The 21,481-nt window shown below is 36.0% G+C and overlaps 1 protein-coding gene and 1 non-coding gene across 2 annotated transcripts; one reads left to right on the forward strand and one right to left on the reverse strand.

The window, feature by feature from the left end:
* Positions 1-11,011: 11,011 nt before the first annotated feature.
* LOC114821868 (small nucleolar RNA R71) lies at positions 11,012-11,116 on the reverse strand. Its single transcript, XR_003769705.2, has one exon. It is a non-coding gene; the product is annotated as a small nucleolar RNA R71 (small nucleolar RNA).
* A 132-nt stretch (positions 11,117-11,248) lies between these two features.
* Positions 11,249-12,785, forward strand: LOC114821363 (uncharacterized). The gene is made up of 4 exons (XM_070812850.1): positions 11,249-11,416; positions 11,546-11,653; positions 11,744-12,164; positions 12,334-12,785. The coding sequence occupies exons 1-4, from the start codon at positions 11,249-11,251 to the stop codon at positions 12,783-12,785; spliced, it is 1,149 nt and encodes a 382-aa protein (XP_070668951.1).
* The last annotated feature ends 8,696 nt before the right edge of the window (positions 12,786-21,481 follow it).

Genomic DNA, 21,481 nt, shown 5'->3' on the forward strand with positions numbered 1-21,481 from the left:
TAACAACTGATCACTCCTACACTTCAAAAGAAAACTGCGCCTTAATTAGGGACTCATCGCAGGAATTGTGCCCCCCGAGGGACCAACCATGCTCTCCAATGCGAGAGGGTAAACTAATTACTCTCTAGTGCGAGAGGGTAAACCAATTCTCCGACACCTACATGGGTTAGCTCTCTAAAGACGGGAGGATAAACTCTACACTCCGAATATGCAGACATGGATGAGCCTGGCTGCTCTAGTATAATTAAATGCACGATGGCTTGCGCTAGGATTCCTAGAAGTAGCCACAATGGTCTTTCTCAAGGCTTAGCTAACTGAAGGATTTTGGGTCTCTTGGCCGAATTCGTGGGGAACTGGGCCCTAGAGACGGAGGGGGCACATTACGCAGTACATCCGATGGACGGCTGCCCTGGAATCCTAAAGCTGCTATCGAGTGCACTAAGGTAGCCTACGAATGTTGGAAGACTGTTTACAGCTTGCCCTTCGAGCAGTAAAACCGCGCTAGACTTATACAACCTCATATTCTTGTAAAAGGCTAAACAAGCTAGCATGCATATACGAAGTTTTATCCATTGCCGACATGCTACGTAGTTGATAAGCTTTACCTCTGTCAAGCGCGGAACAACCTATATCAAGTCCTAAAGTATTGTGATACTTGCTACACAACCTACGGAATTGGAGAAAGTCAAGTTAACAACCTAGTGGTTACGCGGACTTGTCTACTTCTGTAAGTAAGGCATCCGGCTGCCAACCCTATGGCTAACAACTTTGCAAAGTTGTACACCAAAACCTACGGCTGCATAGGCTATGCGGGCTTGTCTGCTTATAAAAAAGTAGCATGCCTGCCACTGGTCTATCAAGTCTAAAGGTTAGGGCATGAACAAAAGAAACGAAGATGAAGAAAAGTGAAGGAAAACATGTTTATAAACAACTAGCAAAGGCCGAATGAGTTCAAGCAAAACGAGAGCTACAAGAAAAAACAAATAAAATCCTAAAGGCTACCTAGAAGACTATAGCAGCTTGGACATCCCACGACCACTCGATCGCCACACCTTCAACAGCCGTGACGCTCTTAGCAGCTGTATCATTTGGCGCTTCACCCTCGGCTGCCCCAGCCTGGGCACTAACTTCTCTAACTACTTCACCAATAGAAGCCTCAAAAGTAAAATCAAGCAAGTCTTCCGGAGAAATAGAAAAGGTCTTGAAACCCCGAGCCAAGCCTTTTCACCTTTCAGCTGCTCATCCTCCTCGAGTAGACCAACAGGGATGCTCTGTAGCTCATCCACTTCCTCCTTCAGACTTTCATTGATCTTCAGTACACCTTAAAGTTCCAACACTTGGGGTTCAAGCCTATCGATGATTTTCTTGAAGTGGATCACTTGATTATAAGCAGCAATCAACTTTTCATCCTTTGCATAAGCAGTGAAACGAAGCTCAAAAATGGCACCCTCAAAATCTTGAATCTGAGTCAACAATATCTTAGTGAGCAGTCTCAAGCTGCAGAGAAGCAGAGGGCCGAGATATTAGACCTCTTCAAAGCTACGAGCTCAGAATCCAACGTTTTAATCTCGTCGGTCGAGGAGTAAGCTTCAGCTACCATAGTTTTTGCCACCTCCTTGGTAGCCTTACTATATCTGCATCATAGCAAGCATATCAGTCATTCTATATTGTGTCGTATGCTTCGCAAAGGAACTTGGGAAAACAAACCTTTCTAACACCATCAACAAACTTGGCACAGGAGTCTATGTCTTCAAGCAGATCTGGTTTCAAGAGCACACAGATCTCATCAGCCTCCCCAGAAGTAGGCTTAATGGATTTCTCACAGTTGCCCACGCAAGCAGTCTCTTCCTTCCCAGCAAGCGAATGAGTCTCAGTAGCAGAGAAAGTAGGCCTTGGCGCCACTTTAGCAACAGAGTCCATCTCATTGCTCTTTCAAATAGCAAGCTTTCCCAAATATGAACCAGACTTGGCTCTCAACGGATGTCTTGGTACAAACTTCAGCACTGGGAGCATGAAAGGACCTTTACATTGAGCAATTCTATCAACAATCGTACAAGCCATTCTCGACATGGCCAGCGCCACATGCTTAAATCTAGCAGCCTCATTTCTCTTCCCATTGGAAGAAATCATGTCAATCACAGGCCTCTCGACAGCTGGCGTACCCTTACAAACAACGGAGGAAGTTTTCAGTTTTTTCTCAACTGGCATCTCTTGTGCAGGCAGGGAAGATCTTTTCTTTCCACCTTCAACAATGCCATTCACGGTACTCAGCATGGGAGCTCAACCTATACTGGCTTATCCCTCATTTTTTCCTTTCGAACCAGCAAGTAGGAGGCCTGCATACGCAACATTCCAGCAGCCCATGAGGCCCACAATCTCCTAATTTCTCTCAATCGCCAGCCTAGCCCAAGTCAGGTCCAAAAGCCCAAAGGACATGAGCCATGTGGCTCGCCTAGCATTGCGCCCCAGTGCTATAATCCACGACCCCAGTCGCACAAGCTGCCCTTGGCTCAAGCCAAGCCAAGCTGCCCAAGCAGTGGTCTCTGCCACGACATCTCCCTAGCCCATGCCGAGCTAACTCATGCCCCTGCCAGCCGACGTGCCGCACCACCCCGACGGCTGCCTCGCAATAGCACTAATCCAAGAAGAAGGCAAGAAAAATTAATTTTTTTTTACATCGGTGCGACACGAAGAAGACAAAGAAATCAACGATAGACGGTCCTTTGCACGGGCAAGATGTAGAAGAATGCTAGAGGAGGGGGAACAACTATCCTCTAACTTTCTCTCTCTTGTAGGGTAGAATAAATTGCTCTCCAAAGTTGATTTAATAACCCACTTAAGGTGGACTTAAATAGGCTTTGAGAAAAGTTTATTTCCCTTTCCTAGAAGGACCCAATTTCCAATTAAAGAGAGAATCAACATCAAAAGAAGAAGCAATCATACGTTTCCTGAAGTAAGAAGATCTCTACACCTGCTGCCCTTTCCTACAAGTAGCCCAACAGGTGTGGGGGCATTTGGGTAAAAGAGGACAATAATACCCTTGAGGCATACTGGGAATCCTACGTGCGAGCAGCAGGTAATCATCCCTAAACCAAGTCAAAAGTGCCCAAATGAAGGTAACAAATTCATAGTTATCTCATCCATCCACATTTTAGGTAGTTACTTCATAACCTACCAATTATTCCACATAAATTGAGATAATTAACAAATTAATGGGATTATTACCTAATAAACTCATTAATTTGTCAATTAAATTAGCAATTAAACCAAAAAACCTACCCTAATGGCCGGTTATCCTCCTCCATAAAAAGGGGGCCGGCCATTTCCTTTATTTTTTCCACCTTTTCCTTACTCATTTTTTCCCTTTTTAAGCCAATTATTTAATTATTGATTATAACCTTTTCATAACCACAAAAAACATTCCCATTTGATTTAATTAGTCAATTAACATCCAATAAATGGGCTAATTAAACCTAATTCAAACCAAATTTGCATCCACACCTAGTTTCGTGGAGCGTCTCAAAGATCTTCTCATACTGCTCCTGGAGGACCTCATTCTTCATTGCTATCTTGTTGTTCTGAGCTTCTAGTTCATAGACTTTAGCTTGAAGAGTAACCCTCTTTCCTTCATTCTTTTGTTGCTTCGCACTAGGTGCAAGAGGAGTGTCATTCTGTGTGTTGTGGCTTCCTTGGCTCCCCATGTTGGAGAGGGATGCCTGGTCAAAAGAGAGTGTATGAATGGTGGAAACCAGCTTGGCAAAGCTAAAGAGAGTGGGAATAAGTGTCGTTCCCACAGACAGTGCCAAATGTTGATGCACAAAATCAATGAGGACTTTGGTACAACAGAAAATGTTAAGTTTGTGACCTTCACTAGATTGCTCCGGTCACTAGATATACGTGGTTCACCTAAATTGGCTACGTCCACGGAGTAGAGGAGTTCTCATTAATTATGAAGGGTTTACACAAGTACATAGGTTTAAGCTCTCCTTTAGTGAGTACTAGTGAATGATTTAGTACAAATGACATTAGGAAATATTGTGAGAGAATGATCTCTATTTATAGAAGAGAGTTTCTAGTTTCATTCTGACATTGACACGTGTCATGTTGTGATTGACTTCTAATATTGACACGTGTCGAGCTGTGATTGGCCTCCTGGTTGGAGGGAAACTCTTCTGGGTCCTTGACGGTATAACGTTGACTGGTGCTCAGTAGTTTCGGGATTGGTCAAGTATGGTACAAACATTGGTCACATTCATAAAAGTTTTAAAAACAAATATCAATTCAAAATAATTTCATTTATTCAAGGATGGTAATTAATTAAAACTTAATATCCAAAGACAAATCACCAACAAATAATCCAAATATAAAGGAAAATTGTTCAAAAATCAACCAAAACACAAAAAAAAAGGGGGGGGGGGGTTGGCCACTGATGTACATTAACTAACCTAAATAATAGATTAATTTAAACCAAATTAAACTCGCAAGCTTGCGAATCAATTTTAGAAATAAATGAAAATACAAGGTCTTTCCCACAGAGAAATATTGCGTTTAATACAAATTCAACCAGTTCATTATGTAAAACTTAACTTAACTAGGAAACGAATGATTGGTTAATTGATTACGAAAAATAATTAAAACTTCAACTTAAAATTAAACTAGAATATGAATAACGAAAACGCACAATGAATGCAAGTTTAAAAGAAAGCCTAAGGTCATGAATCCACCAATAACAATCCTATTTCCTTTTCTTCAAGTTGATTACTCTCCAATTACAATGCCAAGATTTAAGGTTGTTCTTTATAAAATATGAATTAATCTGTGGTCAGGCATCAACTCGTATGTCTATACATGGCAACCATATCCTATTGGTTAGGCATACAGTTAAACACATAAAAACCCATTAGGCACTGAAGAATTATGTCAACCAAGTAGGACTAGTTTGATATTGGTCATCCTCACTAGTTTGTCTGCTCTTCTTAATCTTAGTTCCAATAAACCTAATTGATTGGTCATCCTCTTAGTTTTATCTAATTATCTAGAAACAAGTTCACAATGATGGCCAGTCACAAGAACGTTCGAAACTAGAATAGATTAAGCATAAGGATTAAGAACTAAACATGGCATGTAATTAGATAATAATCAACAGGATACTTCGGAAATAATCATGTCATGGCTTCATCGTAAACCTTAGAAAAGTAGTTTAGTTACACATAGTCATAATAAAAATTACAAAAGAAGTCATGGAAAAAGATAAAACTCAGAAAAGAATGGTAAGAGCACGCTAAACTCTATTTATTCTAATAAAATCCTAAAAAGTCTAATAAAAAAGCTCTCTTAAAAGAGAACAAATTCATAAATAATCAATGAGAGAAACTAGGAAAGAATCCTTCTTGACTTGGGAAACATGGCATCAGACTTGCATGCCAAATTTTAGGTTGATTTATCTTCTGGAAAAATTTTGTAAAAATATGGGAAACGTAGCTTTATCTCTTATCTTTCCAAGCATATATCGCACGCCACTAGGAAAATTCGAGAAAGCCTTCAAATCTTCATAATATTACAGTTGCGCGATTCTGACGGGAAAGTTACTTCTGCAGGATTAACTTTGAAAATTGGAATGTTTGGCTCCATGGAAAATCTTAGATTCCTTCTCTAATTGTCCTTGCATAAAAACTCCTTCGGAAAGTCAAATTATCACCAAAAATGTCCTACATGCACAGATTAGATGAAACAAAGAAAAAGAAAGTAATAAGGCTCTTTTAAGACCAATTCCTTAACGAAACTTAGGGATAATTAACCTGAAAATGTGATAAATAATGCACCTATCAAATACCCCCAAACTAAACACTACAAGAAAGCATGGGTTTTGTGACGACCAACATTCATCACATAAATATGAAAAATCGTCACATTTGACTATATGTGACGAAATTTCAGCGTCACAATTAGCGTCACCTATATAGCGTCACCGATAGTTTAAGTGATGAATATTGGAGTCACCACATATTTTCCTTTTACGTGACGCTTATTCCGTCACTTATTATTCTAACATGTGACGAAATTAGCGTCACAAAATACAAAATTCAGTGACCTATGTTTTTCGTCTCATATCAGACTTATAAGTGATGCTTTTTGGATCATTCAATATGATCCCAGAATTATAGAATTACACTAAGTGACACTGAAATCGTCACATATTCTTTTGATGGGTGAAACGGCTTATGTCACATATGTTATAATCAAATAACTATTTAGGAATAATATTTGAGGAATCCATTACTTATTCATGTTTCGTAATCTAGAATAGCAACTCATAACAATTATATAAGGTAATACTTTCCATTTTCATTAATCAACAATTAAACCACATAAGTTCGAATATGTTCAACAACTATACATCCAACAAAATAACATAAACATCCCAAAATCAATCTAACCCATGGTGACCTATCTTAATAATAGCAATTTGTGAAGAAGGGTACCAAGGCCTATACATGGACCGTTTAAGTTACTAACTAACAAAAGAAAAGTCTAAGACACATTGAGGTGCTAACAAAAAGGTCTACCATGTGCATACTTAACTAATACAAAAGACATAACTATCAAAATCATTCTTCTTCAGAGTCATGTTCTTCCAGTTCAAGATAAACATTTTCACTAGATGAGTTATTACCACCAGATTCCTTTGAGTTGTTGCTGGTCTGCCCTTGACTTACAGCCAAAAAAGCCATAATTTTTTATGCCAAGGTTTCATCATCATTTTGTAAATCCAATTGAGCTCTCAATTGTTCATTTTCCTGTTGCAATTAGAGGAAACCATCTGATAGAATCTTGATCCGATCTCTCATATCAGTTAACTCAGAACTTGAAGCCATAGAAGAAACACAACTAAAGGTATCCGTACGAGGGAAAAGACCTACACCGTTAACAAATTTTCCTTTCCTTCCAAGGTTCTTAGCCATGATTCCAAATTCATCTTCCAAAAGTACTTGTATGGAATCAAATATAGTACCCTCAGGTGCTTCTTGGATTAGTTTCTCCCTAACTTCATCCTTCTTTTTCTTCATGTTATCCTTTCATATTAAAATACAAACAAATAAGTTTCTTTTGTTTCAAACAAATCAGCCACAATATGCTTAAGAAAACACCACTTAAATACTTGGATGTGATCCTAAACTGATGTAGAAGCAAACCATTGGGTATAAACTGTCTTTACATATGATTTTGTAGTTTATGCTTCAATGTGTTTTACATAGGATTAGGCAACATACAACGTATAACCTTTAAAGTAGTTTATGTTTGAATGTATGTTAGGTATAACCTTTCATCTTCTAGCTAGTTATATTAAGTTTTTTTTTTTAATTCAATCTTGCATGTTCACTTTATTTGTGTGTTCCTAAGTTGTCTCATGCCAAATTTGATTTTTTTTTTTAAACTCTATCTAAAATGACACAAATGATAAGTCCGTGAATGACTTACATATTTGTCCCGAGCAACATCATTTATCCACTGACCATTCTTGTCTTTATGGAGAGCTCCCCAATTGTCAATCATAGATAATGGATTTCCTTTCTGCTCAATAATGCAGAAACATACAATAGAATATGTAAATTCCATAATGAGTATAATAAGTAATTTAATTTCATTACCATCTGGGCCTTCCTAGCATGTTGGATAAATGGCCTTGCCCCTCCTTTGTGGTGATACTTCTGTTTCTTCCTATTAACAACATTTTGCTGTGAAAGCTCCTACATTACAAATTTGGTACATGACATACAAAAGAAGATTTAGTTAGCTATACATGTGTACAATTTGGAAAGTTTCAAGCTCTCAAACTTGTCATATATAACGTCATGTATTTCAGTTGTACATATTCATTCACCTTAAAAGGCTATCTCACCTCACCTTCTATATTCTCTCGATCAACAATGTTAGAAACATCACAAGCTAAGGAGAGAGAAATATATAAACACCAAGCTTAAGGAAATTGAATGGAAGATACTCTTTCTTCTACCAAGGGCATTAGGCTAACACTGTTAGTCAGATGAGTATATGATAACCATTTTCAAACATTAAATTTTAACTCCAAATTATCTAAGTGTCAACAAGTAACAATCAACAAACTTTAGATTTTAACTCAAAATTACCTAAGTGTAAAGAGTAACAATCAATTTAACCACAAGGTGAAATTCATTAATGCATGTTAGGATATTTTTATTTCAAATATGGCTATCGAAACTATTAGACGATATGGGATGACTGATGTTGCATATAACTGATGTTGCATGATTGATGTTGTATACATATGGGGTGACTGATTATTAGACTATATGGGGTGACTGATGTTGCATATAACTGATGTTGCATACATATGGGGTGACTGATTATTAGACTATATGGGGTGACTGATTATTAGACTATATGGGGTGACTGATGCTGCATATATATAGGGTGACTAATGCTGCATATATATAAGGTGACTGATGTTGCATACTGAGTGATTATTAGACGATATGGGGTGATTGATGCTGCATACTGACTGATTATTAGACAATATGGGATGACTGATGCTGCATACATATGGGATGACTAATGCTGCATATGACGGATGCTACATACTGATTGATTATTCGATGATATGGGGTGACTGATGCTGCCACATTTTATGTTTCTTTTTTCCATGCGATTCTCTATTAAGTCTAATCCCTTAATTTGAGGAAGATTGACATCTAGATGACTTGTTGATAGTTGTGTGCTAGCTACTTGCTGCACTCCCTCAATTTAAGGAGTGACAGCTTTAGGGTTTACCGAGTGATGAGTAGATTTTATATTATATATTTTACCCTCATCTTAGTATATTTTGGTTAATATTTTGGAAGAATTTTGATGCTTTGAATTGTATTTTCAATATAGGACTTTCGACTTCCTCTGGAGCAAAACAAGATCAAATGGATGAATTTTGGAGTAATTCCAGCTGGAAGACGTTCGTGAGTCACTTAGCTTGATCATATCAAAATCTGGGATTTTTCCACCAAGCGGTTATTTTCTGACGATAAAATAAAGGAGCGATGCGCAGTGCTAGAAAATGACGTTTTTGGGCTTAAATTGCGTTTTTGGAGCCCAAGATGACCTCGGATGGGTTCGTGGCGTTCTGGAGAAATGTTCAGAATATTCCAAACATTAAATCCAGCAATATTGGACCAGTTTTGGAGCAGCTTATGGGTCCAAAACGTGGCTGTTCAGATTTTAGGCGAATTTTACCATTTAATTTAGGGTTATGTTTCATATTTTATTGATTATTAATTTTAGTTTCCTAGGGGGAATAAAGGACCTAGTTTTAGGGTTTGTGTGGGGGGCTTAGCAGATATATTGCTTGGCCGTCTACAGTTTTTCACTAGGCTTTATTTTATGAAATTTTGGAGATAAAGAGAATTGCTAAGGTTTTGGAGATTTTCTAATTGAAGGTGTTTTCAATCATTTTCTTAATAATATTTTCTATGATTTCAATTATGAATATGCGTAACTAATTCCTTTTGCTAGGGCGAAGCCTTGAGCCTTAGCATGAATATGTGATTTTTATTTAATTGCGTATGATTGATTGCATGCATACTTTGAATTATTAATCACCGGGATAAAAACTATCTAATTGTCTTAATGCTTGATCACCATTAGGACCTTTAGAAAAGTAATTTGATGCAAGTTTTGGTCGGAAGGTTCCCTAAAATTGATGCTGGCTTCTCGTGATTAATAATTGTAATTTCACTTAGGATGAACACCACGTCTTAAGGATTGCATGGTTTTTCATAAGATTTTCATAAAGCATAATGAGTCTTTCATGTTCAGATTTGATCCGAACGTCCGGACGGGTTGCATGTTAGATATACGTTCTATGTTGGAGGTTCCAAGTAGAATATGAATTAGGAAAATCTAACCTTCAAAGTGACATGTGTAGATCATAAGTAATTGGTAAAAGTTTATAGGATTACTAGGTGATGGTGGAACCCTAGTGTTTTCTTAATTTGATTCTTCCAAAACTGTTTTCTTTTTCCCCCAATTTTAATATTGCAGATTGTCTTATTTGTTTTAATTAAATTCGTTTTTTAATTTAAGTAGCCTATAAAATCAATCATCATAATTTCTACTTTACAATAATTAATTGGAATTTGGGTTGTTTCGAATTATTTAATAATCCCCGTGGAGAACGACCTTGCGAGATGCATTTATACTACAACAACCTTGTGATTCTTGCAAGTATTATAGGAGTTTTTATCCCATTCACATGAGTAGTAAAATCCCTATCAAGAAAATGGCGCCGTTGCCGAGGATTATTTAAAATAATTTCTACTAATCAGATTTTCAATTACTTATTTCTGTTTATACTTATAAAAAAAAATTAATTTTTGTTTTTATTTTATTTTTCACAGATTACAGCAGTACAGTGCAGATTACAAAGATAATCTGTGCATGGTCAGCACTTGTTCAACAGTACAGAAATTGCTTCCTTTTGATCTAGAACTTGAGTAGACTTTGAGGAGACGCAGGGAGAAAAATTTGCAGTGGGTTCCTTCTCTGCAGGGTACTTTTCAGCAATCTTTAATTTCTGCGGATTTGCACAGTAAAGAAAAATGGCGTTTGTTTTCCAAAGGCAAGTCAGCCTTTGGGTGATTCTTTAACAGCCCATACCACAAATATACCAAGTTGCATTACTTATTCGGCAGTGGAGGAAGGGTCTACATTTGAAATAAAACAGCACATGTTGAATATTCTACCTACATTTCATGGGTTATCATCTGACGATCCAAACATGCATATTGCAGAATTTTTAATGGGATGCAAAAATATTTTGGTGAGGGGATTTTCAGCCTAACCTATTAAGCTCCATTTGTTTCCTTACACTCTAAAAGATCAAGCAAGAAGATGGCTCCTCACACTCATATCGGGAAGCATTAGTACTTGGGCCCAACTTAGTGAATTTTTTTTAAACAAGTATTATCCAACTTCAAAAACTCTTGACATGAGAACTCAGATTTTACTTTTTGCCCAAAAACCAAATGAAGAGTTTCATGAGGCGTGGGAGCAGTTCAAAGAGTTGATTAGAAAATGTCCACATTTGGGTATTAACACTACTGATCAAATGCATATATTTTTCAGAGGGTTGAATATGACTACAAAGACTCTTGTCAACGCGTCATGCGGAGGTTCGTACAAAGATAAAAATGCACAAGAGGCTTGTTTGTTATTTGAAAAAATGGCTGTGGATACACAACAGTGGGCAGTTGAGCAACCACAATCTAGGTCTGTTTTTAAGATGTCTAACAGTTCTCCGTATGTTACAGCACAAATTGAAAAAATGGAGAAAAGACTTGATGCAAAATTTGACATGTTATTACAAAGAATACCAGGTTCACAGGTTGCTGTACAACAGCCCTTACAAGCTGCCTGCAGCATTTGTAACATGATAACTCATGATTTTATGAGCTGCCCACATAGAGATGTTTGTCCAGATTTTACAGCAGAGTAGGTTAATGCATTTAACAATTTCCAGCGTTCCCGATATGGCCCGTATTCAAATTTCGACAACCCAGGTTGGAGAGATCATCCTAATTTAAAGTGGGACAAAGATCAGCACTCTAGGCCTCAATTTCAACAGCAGGTACAACAACCTGCTGCACCTAAGGCTGCTTGGGAGGTTGCAATCGAAAAATTAGCAAATACTACCACTTAAGAAATCCAAAATCTACAGGCAGCAATGAAAAACATGGAAAAACAAATTGGGCAGATTGCTTTGCAGGTTTCAGAAAGAGCTCCGGTTACATTTCCTAGTCAAACAGTACCTAATCCAAGAGGACAAGAAGAATGCAATGTTGTACATACTTTACGGTCTGGCAAAAGTTACGACAACAGACATGAAAATTCTGCTGGAAATTCGCGAGCAGCAGAACAGCCCCAAACTAAATCTGTAGATTCTGGGCAGCTACAAGACAGATCTGAAAATACTGCAGAAGTTACCACAAAAACTGCAGAACATGTATATGAGCCTCCTATGCCTTATCCTGAAAGATTGAAGCCTAAAGCTAAAGATCAACAGTTGACAGATTTTATGAAAACTTTGGCTAAAGTTCAAATTAATCTTCCATTAATTGATGCAATCAAGAACATTCCATGTTTGCACAAAGAAAAAGAAGCTTGTTGAGTTTGAAAAAGTGGTTCTTACAGAACAGTGCAGTGCGGTCCTATTGCATAAATTACCTCCAAAGAAAAAAGATCCAGGGAGTTTTACTATCTCTTGCACCATTGGAAATTGTGATTTTAGTAATTCTTTAATTGATTTAGGTGCAAGTGCAAACTTAATGCCTTATTCTGTTTTTAAACGTTTAGGTGAAAGAGAGCTGAAGCCAACCTTCAGTATTATTCAATTGGCTGACCGTTCAATTACCTACCCTAGAGGAGTCATTGAAGATGTTATTGTGAAGGTTGACAATTTATATTTACTAGCTGATTTTATGGTGTTGGACATGGATGAAGATTTGACAGCATCCATCATTTTGGGCTGCCCATTTCTGGCAACAGCCCGGACTCTTATTAACGTTAAAGCCGGAACATTAACATTCCGGATTAAAGATCAAACTGTTGTTTTCAAGTTGTTTGAAGCAAGCATACATTCAGGTGACAAGCAAGAATGCATGCGCGTTGATGCATTGGATGGTTTACCAAGTGCCGAGTTTATGAACAGATCATCAGCTAACAATAAAATAAAGGAGCGATGCGTAGGTGCTGGAAAATGACGTTTTTGGGCTTAAATTGCTTTTTTAGGCTTAAATTGCGTTTTTGGAGCCCAAGATGACCTCGGATGGGTTCGTGGCCTTCTAGAGAAGTGTTCAAAATATTCCAAACATTGAATCCAGGTATATTGGGCCAGTTTTGGAGTAGCTTATGGGTCCAAAACATGGCTATTCAGATTTTAGGCGAATTTTACCATTTAATTTAAGGTTATATTTCCTATTTTATTGATTATTAATTTTAGTTTCCTAGGGGGAATAAAGGACCTGTTTTTAGGGTTTGTGTGGGGGGCTTAGCAAATATATTGCTTGGCCATCTACAGTTTTTCACTAGGCTTTATTTTACGAAATTTTGGAGACAGAGAATTGCTAGGGTTTTGGAAATTTTCTACTTGAAGGTGTTTTCAATCCTTTTCTTAATAATATTTTCTATGATTTCAATTATGAATATGCGTAACTAATTCCTTTTGCTAGGGCGAAGCCTTGAGCCTTAGCATGAATATGTAATTTTTATTTAATTGCTTATGATTGATTGCATGCATACTTTGAATTATTAATCACCGGAATAAAAACTATCTAATTGTCTTAATGCCTGATCACCATTAGGACCTTTAGAAAAGTAATTTGATGCAAGTTTTGGTCGGAAGGTTCCATGAAATTGTAATTTCACTTAGGATGAACACCACGTCTTAAGGATTGCATGGTTTTTCAAAAGATTTTCATAAACCATAATGAGTCTTTCATGTTTAGATTTGATCCGAACGTCCAGACGGGTTGCATGTTAAATATATGTTCTATGTTGGAGTTTCCAAGTAGAATATGAATTAGGAAAATCTAACCTTCAAAGTGACATGTGTAGATCATAAGTAATTGGTAAAAGTTCATAGGATTGCTAGGTGATGGTGGAACCCTAGTGTTTTCTTAATTTGATTCTTCCAAAACTGTTTTCTTTTTCCCCCAATTTTAATATTGTAGATTGTCTTATTTGTTTTAATTAAATTCGTTTTTTAATTTAAGTAGCCTGTAAAATCAATCATCATAATTTCTACTTTACAATAATTAATTGGAATTTGGTTTGTTTCGAATTATTTAATAATCCCTGTGAAGAACGACCTTGCGAGATCCGTTTATACTACAACAACCTTGTGATTCTTGCAAGTATTATAGTAGTTTTTATCCCATTCACATGAGTAGTAAAATCCCTATCATCGAGTTAGTAGGATTTGCCAAGGTAGGATTGCTTGTAACCTTCTACCTCATTGTATATCCCCCCTTGTACATTCAATCAATCTATGAAAAATACATTCAAACAAACTTAAAATTGCCACAGAAACAGAGGTTATATTACCTTTGCCATATTCTTAATTCTAACCTAATTAAATAGGTGTTCGAGTAGATTTGAAAATTACAAGTAAAAAAGTGTTTTGCTGTATAGCCAAGTAAGCTAAGATACATAAATCATATCCTAACAAAATATAAATGTTGTAGACAAACAACATGAGATCTTAATCACACTGAAAGAAACAAAATTCATTTAAAACAAACAGTTGAAACACTAATCGGTGGCCTGCAAAATGACACTAAGCAGATGAGTTCCATAGGAACAAATCAGATGAATAAAGCCACCATCTACAAGATAGGGAAAATCTCAATAAATAAAGCGAAAATACGAAACAAAAAGTAACAAAACCAGGATGCAGAAATTTTAGCCATAAATACTGAATTTAAAGAACGAACACAGAAAATGTCTATGTATTTCACTTTGTAAGGATTAACCAGCCTACAACTAAAATGAAAATGAAGAAGCATATAAGGTAAGAGCTAGAATGCAAGACTTATAACTAGAAACACTATGTTTGAAGAACACGACAAGTCACAATTTCACATTGGAAAATTAAGTAGATGACAACCAAAATGAAAATGAAGCATAAAAGGTTAGAGGTTCTGACTATAAAAATTGAATTTGTAGAACATGACAAGAAGTCTTCATGTTGAAAGAATTGATTTCTAACTTGGATTTATACTAGAAAAGATTGTATAGAATACATACCAAAAGGAGTGTAGTATTGTAAACATTATCACATAACCAACCCCAATGACTCTTTGGTCTTCCATTCCATATCTTACATTTGGAAGCTTAGCTCGTCCTCTCGCAGGTGTTCCACATGACAAGTAGTGTAGATGCAACTGGTGCCTAAACTAAGAGTACAACTTTGCCATCTTCTTGTCAACATATTCAATAATCTTTGGATGGGATAAGTCCACAACAAATAATACCTATTATTAAACATAAATATATGCAAGTGAGTGCTTGAAATTACAATGAATAAATTGAATTAAATTGAAAACTCACAAGCAATTTCTCTTACAGTGTCTTCTTTTCTGAAGCTGGGACCTTAAACTATCTCTCATAGCAAACCGGTGAATAAGTTTGAACAATATTCCCTATCTCGGACGTGAAAAAACCTAACACAATTGGATCACTTGGAACTTGATGTTTAAAATCAAAGATGATTGACATCTTCAGCCCGTTATTGGCCTCCGAAATATCATGGACGCCTTTCCCACATGACTTTCCATGAGTCATTTTTTTTTGCAAAAAAATCAAAATTTATCTTTAGAAAAATATACGTATCTCTAATCAATGTAATGTGTTGTTTAAAACTACGTTAATAAGGAAAAAGTAAATAACCTGGGTTAGTGTTTGTTGGCGAAGGAGCAGGTGGTAATGGAAGAGGTGTTGGTGGATGAGGTGGTGGATGAGGTGCAAGTGCATCATTTGGAGGAGGTAAGGGATCCCTCACCTACTTCGCCCTCTTTCCTCATTGTGTAGAAGTTGCCATCTAAATATGAAACATAGAAGTAAATAACATAACCAAAATATTAATATATACAAACACAAACCATTATAAGCATAGTGACTATTTGTAAAATGATAGGCAAATATATTTACTATTGTAGGATAATAAACATTAATTTATAATGCATAGATCTCACCATAGTCATCAATTGTAATCATCATTAGTATCATTGGTTCCAACATTCTCCTCCTCATCATCCTCTTCCTCCTCCTATTCGTCATCATTTTCTTCCTCCTCCTCCTCATCCCTCTGTAGCCCTAGCATTCTTCAAACCTCCTCATTGTTAATATCAAACGATTCAGGATCAACATCATCTCTACATAATGATATATCAACTTCATCATCATTATGGACCCGCCTTGTAGAATTTTCAGTTTCATCTACATACTTATCATCTTCTTTGTCAATGGCATTGTCTTCCTCCTCCTCATCATCATCTTTCTTAGGAACATCCTAAATGTGTCTATGTTGTATCTTTTGCACAACTTTCCATGGATGACCCAATTTTAAGTCATCAATATAAAATACTTGATGTGCTTGTTTAGCTAACACATACGGATCACCATCGTACCAACGATTATTTACATTCAATGATGTAAGATGATAATCCTGTATAACTTTTTTACCTCTTGTATCTATATTGTATCAATGACATTTGAAAACAATCACCTTAAAACCTCTAGTAAATTGTACTTTAATGACATTAACTAAGATGCCATAAAAGTTACATGTTTCACCATTATGCGACCCCGGCGTCATAACCCCACTGTTATGTGTTGTACGGTTTTGATCAACATGTCTGACCAAATATCGAATGTCGTTCACAATACAACCTATGTATTGGAAAATATGTTGGTCTGGACCTTGGGCTAATGAAAAAAATATCTTCACTAACCAATCTAGGCTCTTGATAATATAATGACGTGATCTGCTGCCTAAACCATTCTGGAAACAACTGTCTATGCCTTTGTTGTACATTAGCATGACTATCTCTTTCCAAAATCTCGATATGCTTATTGCATAAATAAATAAAATGTAAGTGAAAGTTGTGGAAGTATAATTATTTAAATAAATGTTCAACTATTACTATCACATGCTTTTTGAAGTCTTCTATTTCGGCGCAATTATCTAAGATATACCAATAAGCCACTTTTATATCTTCCCTTGAAAGTTGAACCATTACATGAGCACTAAATGGACGTGCTTTTTGAGCAAACACTGAGCCGAAAGGAGGAGTGAAGTCACCCACTCCTAAGCCGAAAGGAGGAGTGAAGAAAAAGAAGGCAATGGAACCCAAGGGGAAGGAGAAGAAGTCACCCACTCCTAAGCCGAAAGGAGGAGTGAAGAAAAAGAAGGCAATGGAACCCAAGGGGACTTGCCACCACTATGGAAAGGAGGGGCATTGGAAGAGGAATTGCAGGTTATACCTTGCAACTCTTAAGGACAAGCCACAAGGTATGGTTTATGTTCTTATCTTCAATTCTAAATGTTAGATCTTCTAAATATTTATATTTGATATAAAGGGCTAATCACTTGTATAATTGTATATAGGTGGAGGAGCCAAGTAGAAGAGGAACAAGCAAGGAAAAATGTGGAGAAGGGTTCGGCCACTATGTTTTTTGCTCACTACTTAGGAAGTTTGTTAGGCATTAAAGATTGTCTTTAAACTTTCTTATTTTGATAAGAACTTATTATGTGGCTTCATATGATGGAATACCACTATTAGTGCCTAAATGTATAAAGGTATTTAAATTAGTCTCTAAATGTATAGAGCTAATACTTTTTGTATTAAACATTATGAATGTTTGAATTATCATATTAATGTAATGTGAAGAATGCCTTTTTAATATACTATTTCCTTAAAGTAGTGTTATGAATTGAAAATTGTCTTGTTGTATCCTAGATGAGATACAATCACTTATTGTAATGTGATAACTAAACTTTAGATTTATCAATTATGGATAGATCTCACATGTAGGACATAAAAGGATACAATGAATCTTTAGATTTGGTTCCATTTGTCTACCTATGAGTTCTATATGAATTGACAAAAGTCTAGAGTATCCTTTCTTGAAGAAAAGGAAGATCACATTATAATGATATAAGTAATAAGAAAAACGTTTCTTATATGGTTATCACTTGAAACACAATGATCAAGATCACTCTTGATTCAATTAGTAGTTTTGAACAACTAATTGGGCATTCTTTAAAAGGTTTTATAATGTCAATTGTGTTAGTGATTAAACGAAGAAAGAAGTGTCTAAATCTATAAAATGTTTAAAGACTTTAGTCACTTAATAACAAGACATTAACTTAGTGAAGATTGAAACAAATAAGCTTGAAATGTTTTAAAGCTACTACACAATGTCTTCTTCCAATATACTCCACTTTTATACATTTTGAATGTATGAAATGATTTCTCATTAAAGTCATGAGAAATAGTGGGAGGTGTGAAAATGGATATAAACTTGAATGTGATTGGTTTATATTTGTCTAAAGAATAATAGTACTTGACTATTATTAAAAGTTTGTAATTTTAATTGTTAAAAGGACTCAAGCTCTTCAAACGTTAAAATTCTATGTTGTGTGACATTCTAAAGAATAGTCTTTGAATGTTGGTTTCGTCAACCTAGCATAAAATGGTTATATGTTGGGAGTTGTCCATCATTCTCTTTTATGAGAACAAGCTAAATAACTAAGCATATGGACAAGTTGATGAAACAAAAGGGAAATAGTTTCAAAATGAGTCACAACATATGGTTTAACAACAAGACAATCCAAATTCAACATCTCATGTAACTATAATGCTCTATGTAGTTTTGATAAAGAATTATATCAACCACCTAGAAGGAATGGTTGAGTTTCTATATCCTTAGTAGGAGCCATGCTTCCACTAAAGACTTGGATAATTCTTATATGACTACATTAAAGGCCTTAGTATGACTAAAACTTGAAGTACGGTGTATGACACCATATAATTTAAATGAATAGACTTAATAAAACAAGTCACACATTTCAAATGGAATTACTTGAGAAGGAATTATTTTGTGTATGATTCATTTAAGTTAAGTGGGAGCAATATGCATTCAAATCAAGAAAATATAATTGTTATTTTTGAATGAATGCTAAGTTACAACAAGGCCAGTGGGAGTGATGTCATAATTTGAGCAACAAGATGTGAATAAAGTCTATTTGATAGATTTGATAAAACATAGATGTTACTCGAGAAATGACAAAACATGACACGGTCAATTTTGAAGTATAGACTTGAAATTGGACTTATTGATATAGCAAGGCTATCTCAAGGATATTAAATAGGGAAATTAAATCTCAAATGTTGTAGATTTAAGAAACCATTTTCCTATGTGATAGGAAATCACTTTCATAACCCTTATAATGAATGTGTCACAAAATCACAAAAGGGACACATGTATGGACTTGTGAAGTAGATATCCAAAAGTGAAGAACCACAGGGGTTGTCACTATAAGATATTACTAAATCCCAGGATCAGAACCAAAGCAACTAAAAGAGTATTATTGCCTTTAAAGAAAGAAACATCAGAGTGGGACTCTGGAAGCGTGCATTCACTTAGGTTGTTAACCAAAGTGAAAATAAGCCATTTTAACAAATGGAACTTCATAATGGATGAAGTACTAATCATATGAATGAATTGTTAATATTGTACTACAATGGTCTCAAGGTTGGAGCAAAGTTTGTATAAAGTATACAAACGAAATATATGACGATATATTGTTTTAGAAACTGCTTCAAAAAGGTGTTTTGAATGAAGGGGTTCTTATAGAACCAATGATTGAATCCAAACCATAAGGTCGTTAGTAGGATACTACGACGTAATGGGGCGATAGCTCAAGCCATGGAATCAAGGTCTCATCAAAGTATTCGAACACAAGAAAGAGACATCATCAAATGTTTTGGAAACATTTGATAAGTAAATCCCTTTTAAATAATAAAAGGGATTAATACATAACCGAGTTAACCTACGAGCATAAGCTCTTTCAACTAGCATGTATAAGATACACTAGTGATTGACTTTAGTGCAAGTGGGAGATTGTTGGAAATATGCCCTGAAAGTCAATATTTGGAAGAAACCTTTCAGGACAAATGAATGGATGTATAGATGATTCTTATACATCAAATGGCAAAGATACTAATTAAGACTATCTCAATAAACGATATATGTCCTAAATAGTGAATCCATGGACAATGGATCGATTGAAGAAGTAATCTAATGATGTTAGACTACAGAGACCTTCTTCACATAACCATAATGTCCAAAAAGGTTCCTGGTCATTGGATTGTCGGAGGGATACTGACAATGCTTAGATCTTACATACTGTGTCTGCTTCAAATGGAAGGATGGAAAGTCTCATCCCATTCGTGTGGTGACACTAAGACAAGTATGTAGGTGCTCATTAAGGGAATGAGTTCACTGAACACAATCGAACGAGAGTACTTGCATGGAGGTCTACTCACATGTCAAGCAAGTAACTCTAATGGTTGGAATAATGTAAGTAGTCCTTTGACCTGAGGCATCGTCGTTGTCTTGTGGCTAAGTACTTAATCTTTGATTATGTCAAAGTCACCCCATTCGCGGGTGTCCACGGCATAATTGGGGTTAAGCCACTTAGTCATGAAGGCAAGTGAATGTGCAACAAGGAATCTCTAACCCTCGATAAGAGAGGAAGAATACTCTAAGATATGATTCGGGAATCTTCGGCCGAAGTATCGAGCGTAATAAAGGAAAGCGTTCCTATACGACTCAATTGAATGATATAAGAAGGCATAATCACATTAGGGGTTTGACATAATATATCCATACCCTAGTAATGTGATTGAGAGTATTGTTTTAGAGAAGGATTGAATTACATTGTAATTCCAACTGAATAGGTTCTCCGAACAACTTCTACATTAGCTTGGGTAGCTATGATATATGGTTAGATGTCACTCATAGCTTGTGAGTTCTTCTAGATGATTAAATGTAGTCATCAAAGAAGAAGGTGAATTAAAAGGAAGTTTTAATTCACTAAGTGATTGAATTAAATATAATCAATTGGATTGATGTCAATCACCTCACTACCTTGCTAATTAGAACCTAAAATGATTGTACACCGATACACTCTTGTGGTGAGTAATTAATGGATGATGGAAATAATTAATTGGATTAATTAAGTGTTGTGATTAATTTAGAAAGTCTAAAGAAATCATAAAAGCGATAAAAGATCGTTTTGGGCTTAAAGAAACGTTCGGGTTTAATTGGGCCCATTGGGCTTTTATTCAAGCATTGGATGACTAGAAATAAATAAAAGCCCAAAGCCCAAACCAACACAAAGGGGCCGGCCATTTAAAGTGGAGAGGGAGAGATATTAAGTCAAGTTGTTGACTAGGTTTATTTTTGTCTATATAAGGAACTTTATAGAGATTTATTCCTAAGGGTTTTTTGTGTGTTTAAAACAACAAAGAGGCAAAAGAAATATCTCTCTAAAACTACACAAAGGCCGGCCACCTTAAGGGTGATTTAGCTAATCCTTTTTTCACTCTTTTGGTTATTCCTCCATCCATCTCACTACACTAGTGGGTGTGGATCTTTAGAGGTCTTCTCCTTTGGAGACTAAAGGAGAACCTAGGAGCACTCTTACCAACAAAGTGGAGGAGGCAAGGAGGGAGGCTAGGCTCAAGGAGTTCAAGGAGGAAAGGGCTTGGAGGTGGTCCATCCTTGGTCTAAAATCTAGATCAAGAGGTATAGATCTATTCCTTCACTTTGTTCTTAACTTAAATGTTTTAGATGCATTATATATAAACCTATGAACCTTGAAGAGGAT

This window comes from Malus domestica, chromosome 15, assembly GCF_042453785.1.
Source record: "Malus domestica chromosome 15, GDT2T_hap1".
Taxonomy (NCBI): Eukaryota; Viridiplantae; Streptophyta; class Magnoliopsida; order Rosales; family Rosaceae; genus Malus; species Malus domestica.